This window comes from Aythya marila, assembly GCF_965140915.1.
Source record: "Aythya marila genome assembly, chromosome: 25".
NCBI classification, from domain to species: domain Eukaryota; kingdom Metazoa; phylum Chordata; class Aves; order Anseriformes; family Anatidae; genus Aythya; species Aythya marila.
The window spans coordinates 742099-749843 of NC_139066.1; the positions used below are offsets into that span (position 1 = coordinate 742099).

Genomic DNA, 7745 nt, shown 5'->3' on the forward strand with positions numbered 1-7745 from the left:
AAACAGCATTTTAAGGTTGTTTTTTATTAGTTAAATGAGCTGTCCTAAACTGGCTACATATACATGTATTTAAATGTTACTTAAACACGTCTTACTTGTAAATTTGATTAACTGAAGGAGTACTCACAGTGAGGGAAGTGAATTCCTGGTTTCCATGTTTGCCAAGATTTTAGAACTAGCAGGGCTCATCCCTCCATGCCTTGTTTTCAGTTACAAAATGGGAGAGGAAGGCAAATTTTCCGGCCTTCCCAATTCCCAACTGGTTTCTCAGCTCTGTGTAAACAACTCACTCCACTGACTTAACCGAATCACACGAAGCATGGAGAATTTGCTGTTTCCGTCTGTAGAGGAAGCAATGTCAAAAGCAGTTTCGGTGACCCCAGTTCCGCTCTGCCGCTTGGCTACTCTCTTAGCCCAGGGCCTTAGCTTCCTTTAAAATGCCAGAAGCAAATAAGTATTTCTGTATTGCTAGGGTTTTACTTTAATTGCTTAGATTAGTTTCTGGGGAGTACAGAGATGGGTTTTAATTTTATATTGAAATAGGCTTGTATTTAAAATGCACTCAGTGTAATTAAACACATTTCAATATATACAGTCCAGGCTCTGTATCCTGATTCTTATCCCCACCATTGAAGTATGACTGGGCAGACAGTTGTTTTTAAGTCCCACTGGGCTGCAGTCCTGGACCTCCTTCAGCCTCATGATATCTGCCATTTAGAAATAGGCTGGGTGAAATTGAGCAGTCCTGGCTCCAGAAAATACACACACAAACACACAATTCAAACTGAAAAGGACTATTTACTTTCAGGGTAGTGAGCTAGCAAAGGCAGTCAACCATCACTTAAAGCCTCTACCATCCATCTCGTTACCGACGGAGCTACAGAGCCTGGGCCGTGGGCCAGCATCTGGCTCCTCAGTCAGGATTCACCGTTTGTAGGTCCCCGGCTGGGAACCTCTGCACAAAACCCCTCCTGGGGGGCCAGGAGGAACCAGGGCGTACACATACCTCCAAGGAAAGTTGCTTCATTTGTCCACAGGGCAAGGCGGGTGGACGTGGCACCACCCTGAAAAGAATGGAGTTTTTTTTCTCTTTCAAATAAGAAAAGGAACTTGGAAATTACTGAGCCTCATGCTGCTTTATGATGTTCTACTTTGGGTCGCGCATGTGGGCACTTGGAAGCTAGGAAAATGCCAAGCTGATATTTGCAAGCTGCTTATGCAAATGTAATCGTGCCAGTGGTGTGTGTTCGTCCAGCCCAGGATCCGAGCCATACACTGCCATCTCCACAAAGCTTCTGCCTCATTTAATGCACAGAAATTATGTGAGTGGGGAGAAAACAGACCTCGGGGGCACAGCCTGAAACATGCTGGCATCTCTGTGCTTGGCTCTAAGATGAAAATTGCTGGTTTAGCACCATGCTTTTGCTAACAGGGCTGGAGGGGCAGCAGGGTAGCAAGTGATGGGCAGCAGTCTGGTGCAAGGTGCCGTATTAATCTAGCTGCAGTGGTAGAGCATCATCGTGAGCAGGCAGCAGAGCCTGTGCTGGCTGGTGGGGCTGCTGCTCTGCTCACCTCTGACGAATATTGACATATTTAAACACAATCTGTAGTAGAAAAACACACCCAGATGTTGCTGGCTATTGGGTGACCGGATACCTGATAGCTGCAGGACCCACTGTTCCCTTTTCTCTAGGGACTGACATTTACTCTGTGACACCACCATGCGAGTGAACACCCAGGGGCTTCTCGGAACAGATCGCGCTCTCCCCAGCGTGTTTATTAAAGAGCTCTCGCACCCTTTGCTCCACTGATGATGCTGCCTGGTGGAAACTGGAGCCAAAGCAGGGGGGCAGGCCAACCCAGGGGCTCGGGGAGCCAGAGCACTGCCCCTGACTGGGGACCAAACAGGGCCCTGAACAAACAGGGTGGCTTGAGGCACCCAGTGCCCTGGGGGGAAAGAAAAGTCCTTTAAGCACCACAACACACAGCTCTCCATCCCAGGTTCTGTCTTGTCTTGCTCAAAAGCAGGGATAGGTGTGCTGTGACCTCTGCTCTCCCCCATTAATTCTCCCTCCTTTCCACACCAGCCCTCTGCTCAATGCAGAGATATTTCTCATTCCTGTCTCAGGCAAGAGCAGAAAGCGGCTGATGACCAGATCTTCTCACAGCTTTGCCCAGCTGAGGATGTGAGAAACCTCCCAGGGCTCTGGAACTTGGATTTGCAGCAGGCAGGCTGGTACCCTGTAACACACCTACATGTGACAGCTCTTCACCAAACCTGTGCCAGACAAACCAGCCAACTCCAGCGACCTTATTCTGTCTCTGCCTGGGAACTTCCACACTGTTTTTCGACAGGGGGTTGGTATCTCCTCTCTCAAAGCAGGGCTTTGCAAATTACTTCTGCAGTTCAATGCTTGAGCTGTTGCATGAGGAAAAAAATACATTAGACAATAAAAGCACCTGAGAACAAATGTAAGTAAAATAATGCATTGGCTGAAAATTTGAATCAAACCGTTACCTCAAGGAATAGAAATTGTTATTTAAAAAAAATCAACTTGTTCAAAATATCCCTTTTGAATTTTTGAAATTTTGGTAGCATGACAGAAGTTATGTGGCAGAAATGTGGTTCACCTGGCAACATCCACCCAGCTCTATCCCCACTAATGATAAATGGGAAACTACCTCTTTTGCTTTATGTCAGAGGTGTCCCAATCTGGCTTGTCAGCCCTGTTAACTGTGGGCCAGACCCTGCCAGGAGCAGGCAGGAAAATTAGGAGCACTTTCTACCTATGCGGGGAAATTCCACCATGTAAAAGCACTGATCTGATTTGGGGTGGCTCTTCCATGATGATAAAACCGTTATTTGCAATAAACAGCAGAATATGGAGAAACCATTCAGTGCTAATTTCATCCCTAGGCAAACATCCTCCCCAACCTTTCCATCTATGTATAAATGACTACAATTAGGTAGCACCATTGCGAACACGTGTGCATTTATGCATGGAGAAGATATAGAGAGGTTGTTGTGATCATGAACACATATATACATTTTAAACAGACCCCCTACTATATAAGGGGTGTCTCAACAGTTGCCATTACCAGCCTAGATGAAAGGAAGAAACATTCACTTTCAAGCAACATCTGAGCAACTCTTCAGGCAGAAATGGCTCCAGGTACTCTTCTTTATTTCAGTTTACGAGGATTGCCAATGCGGCTACAGGCAGCATTGTGTCCAAAGAAGGGCAATAAAGCTGGTGACGGGTCTAGAGAACAAGTCTTATTAGGAGCAGCTGTGGGCACTGGGGTTGTTTAGCTTGGAGAAAAGGTGGCTCAGGAGAGACCTTACCACACCCTACAATTACCTTAAAGGAGGCTGTAGCAAGGTGGGGACTGGGCTCTACTCCCAAGTACTAAGTGGTAAGATGAGGGAAAATGGCCTCAAGTTGTGCCAGGGGAGGTTTAGGTTGGATATTAGAAGAAATTTCTTTACTGAAGGGGTTGTGTGGCATTGGAATAGGCTGCCCAGGGAAGTGGTTGAGTCACTGTCCCTGGAGGTCTTCAAGAAACATGTAGATGTAGAAGTTAGTAGTATGTTTTCATGGTGGACTTGCCAGTATCAGGTTAAAGGTTGGACTAGATGGTCTTAGTGGTCTCTTCCAACCTGAATGATTCTATGATTCTGATTATGTGCTTTGGGTGATAGGATATTATGATAGGATGGTACTGTTGCCTATATATGCTCAGTGCCTGCCCTAAATTAAGACGTGGCAACTTAAAAATCAATGAAAAAGAATGGCTTTCCCAACAGCGTGACTTTTAACCATGGATTGACTCAGGTATTCATTATGCTAATGCACATGCAAGGGGCATTTAATGCTACAGGCAAGGGGCAAGGAGAGGCTGGAGAACAAGAAGAAAAGACATGCAAGCCAGAGCAGGAATAGTTATTACTAACATAAATAGTGGCAGGGATATTAAAACTCACATTCAAGGCTTAAGACAGGGATCAGGATGATGTCTAATGCCTATGTCCAAGTCCTACAGGCTCCAGGGTATTCCTCCACTGAAGGGTGGTTGTTTGAGATTAACTTTGTGTCCATCTGTACTTACAGAGACCACTTGTGTGAGTTAGATGCTAGGCGTTAATAACCTTTAGACTTGTCAGGGATCGCTGGATTCTACAGGTGTGTGCCAGAGAGCAGAAGTTTTCAGTTACAACACAGGTAATGCAATCACTTTTCACCCTAGTGAAGGCAGACAGACAGTTTCATGTCAGCAGCATGGTGTAAAACAAGGCTACAGTGAACTATTCCCAGTCCCTCCCCTGGTACTCACCATCCCGTTTGCTCATGCATCGTACTCCATTCATGAAGGCAAGACTGACTGAAAAACATGAGTGTGTTAAGGAACAACACAGAGATGCACTGCAGTTTTCATGGAGCAACAATCATTCTTAAGGCAGAAAAGCATTGTTTGTAACACTGGGAGCAGCACAAGCCTCGAGGGCACATCCAGTAAAAGGGGATGGGGTGTCACTGGAGGGCTAAGATCGTGCATGAACACAAACAAGACATTCTTTAGGGTTAGCACAGGCAGAAGAGGCCAGGAAGTAATATGCAGGTGCCACCCTCACTGAAGGACAGTTAACAGCACTCCTCTCCACTTTGCTGCAGGGTCGTGGTTTTCTCCTCTCCTCATCACTGTGATCACCCTGGGATTGCAGTGGCCACAAGAAGCTGCCACCTTCCCAGCCATGCCCCTTTCCAACCTGTTTGCCAACGCTGTGCTGAGGGCTCAGCACCTCCACCTCCTGGCCGCAGAGACATACAAAGAGTTCGTAAGTGTCACAGCCTCCGGGCATCTCCTCATTAACCTGATGTTTTCAGGACCATATCACGGCTTCCCACCCAGTCCAATTTTCTAGAAACAGATGCATTTCAACTACTGGTGTCTCCTGTCAGATCCTGAGGAGGAAAAAGGAGTCTTAATGGGATAGAACCGGCCTCTACCAGCCTGTCTCCTCCTCACAGCTCTCTGCCTCCACCCCTGATCCTCCTCAGGGCCACAGCTGCCCACACCCAAACCCACCACTCACAGCCAGCTGCCTCAAAGAGAAACCCAGTCCTGAGAGCTGTGGGGAGCAGCAGGCATTTTGCAACCTTTCTGTGACAGTAACCTATGGCACTGACTTAAAACTATCCAGCTTCTGCTTTGGCCAGGAGCTCGAACAAGGTGTCTGCTTTGGCCAGAGCTGTTCAAGGGAGTCATCTGCCCCTCAGGAGAATGCAGTCCGTGTGGTCTGTGTTCACCTCGGCACTTTGGCTTAGTGAAAGCAAGACCTATAGGTCTAGCAGCTACTGTGCCAACCAACACGTGATTTCCAGCTTCCTACCTGCCAGTCCTGTACAGAGAAACACTTCATGTCTCACATTTCTTTCTTGAAAAGAGCAACCTGTCAGGACAGCCTGAGGAAAGAGTCAGCGCTCTTCTCCCAGTACACGGCCAACAGATCTGGGTGTATTTGGGATGTCTCCACAGGAACGCAGCTATATTCCGGAGGACCAGAGACACACCAACAAGAATTCCCAGGCATTCTGTTACTCAGAAACCATCCCAGCTCCCACAGGGAAGGATGATGCCCAGCAGAAATCAGTAAGTTGTCTCCCCTGGGCAAGCACAGAATTCTTTCAAGGAACAGAGGGTTTCCATCTGTGAGCACTTCAGTGCTTGCTGAGGTATCACTCCTCTCTCCTTTTACTATTTACACCTGCATGCAAAAAAAAAAGACACCTTTGGGTTAGCCTATAAATCATACCCCCACCCCAAAGAGAGTAACTGTTGTCAGAACAGGATGTATGTCTGTCTGATGCTCCTCAGTCTCTAACATTTGCTAAAGGTGCAGAAGCAGGGGCACACCGACGGGTCACCTCTGGGCTGTTTCAGAAGGAGCAAGACACACAGGTAACATTACAGAACACCTCACCTGCACACCTTTGACCCCCTTTTTTAATTTCAGGATATGGAGCTTCTTCGGTTTTCACTGGTTCTCATCCAGTCCTGGTTGACCCCAGTGCAATACCTAAGCAAGGTGTTTACAAACAATCTGGTTTTTGGCACCTCAGACAGAGTGTTTGAAAAACTAAAGGACCTAGAAGAAGGGATCCAAGCTCTGATGAGGGTAAGTTGCAGTAGGTAACATGATTACGGAGTAACAGAGATCTCCTAAACACAGGGCACTGAGCTCTCAGGGTCTTCTACAGGATCCAAAGACCATGAGAAGTCTCCCCACCTTCCACTCCAAAAAACATTGGCATCCTTTGAACTTTGCTTACTTTAACATAGTCACATCACAACACTCCACTGCACACAATTCATCACTGGGAGCATGAGAAAACTTGTACCAGATGTTAACAGCACTGCTATAACCTGCATAGCAGCACAGGCCAGGAAGATCACAACAGTCTAGACTCAGTCTTTACAAACCCAGCACCAAAGAATACTCCATTGGTTAAACTTGCTGTTAAACCTGATGTTTGCCCTATCTCCCCAGAAAACACTTTAAAGTGAAGCAAATTTTGCAGAGTTCTGCATCCTGACTTCCAAGACTCAAGACATTTTATAAAAACAACTCATATAAGTCTGTGTACTGATGGAAGCTTATACTCTGATGTTTCTCTCTTATATTACATTTAAATTAACCTAGCACACAGACAACTGACAGCTGGAGAATGTTCTTCAGAAAGATTACTTTTGGCTTTGTTATTTTAAATGACATTACTTATTGTCTGTCAGGATCCCATCTTAGATTTGCTCAGCATCACCACAGCTAGAGCCCCAAGACCTGTCTCCATGTGATGTCAGTCTGGACGATGATTTTCATCATCTAGCACCTAAATAACTACAAAAGTCAGGCACAGAGAGTAAACAGAGATCTTCTGTCCTGACCGTAGTCTGTAGCATTTCCAGGTTTTGCTCTCCGTTTGATATAAGTTTGGGCAATGGGAAGCAGTACCCAGTAACCAGATAATGATCACACTTTAGCCTTTTAACACCCTGTTTACTGAACAAAAACGGTTCTGTTGTCAGAATCAGCTGGCAAGCAAAGCAGGGCAGGAGGAGAGGCGGACTGCAGCTCCAGATGCACATGGCTCGGGTCTGGCTTCAAGCTCTGGTCACTGGAAAAGTGTGAGGAAAGAGAGCGTTACTGACCCCTCTCATGACCTCCTCCTCTCCAGTGGCTACGGCCGGACCCTGCTTCCCTGCCCCACTTTTAAGAGCCTCTGGTGCGAGCTCAGCCCCGGCCCTTTCCCTCCTGCAGGAGCTGGAGGACCGGAGCCCGCGGGGCCCGCAGCTCCTCAAGCCCACCTACGACAAGTTCGACATCCACCTGCGCAACGAGGACGCCCTGCTGAAGAACTACGGCCTGCTCTCCTGCTTCAAGAAGGACCTGCACAAGGTGGAGACCTACCTGAAGGTGATGAAGTGCCGCCGCTTCGGAGAGAGCAACTGCACCATCTGAGGCCGGGACGGCCGCCCTCCATCCCGGCCCCTCGCCGCGGGCCTGCCCCGTCCCCTCTCACGAAAATCGCTCTGCCCCGAGGAGAATAAACCCGCTACCGCTGAGCTGTGCCCGTCTGCCTGCCTGGGGGGTCGGGGGGCGGATTTGGGGCGCTTTTCCCCTGTACCATACACACACACACAGCCCCGCCGGGCCTGCGCACCCGGCCTGGGCGGGCAGGGCCGAG

General features: G+C 47.9%; 1 protein-coding gene across 1 annotated transcript; it reads left to right on the plus strand.

The window, feature by feature from the left end:
* Window positions 1–4011: 4011 nt before the first annotated feature.
* Window positions 4012–7717, plus strand: GH1 (growth hormone 1; the record flags this gene model as incomplete). The annotated part of the gene is made up of 5 exons (XM_082778967.1): window positions 4012–4052; window positions 4639–4837; window positions 5539–5652; window positions 6017–6178; window positions 7319–7717. The coding sequence occupies 5 exons, from the start codon at window positions 4012–4014 to the stop codon at window positions 7517–7519; spliced, it is 717 nt and encodes a 238-aa protein (XP_082635093.1). The 3' UTR covers window positions 7520–7717.
* Between the last annotated feature and the right edge of the window lie 28 nt (window positions 7718–7745).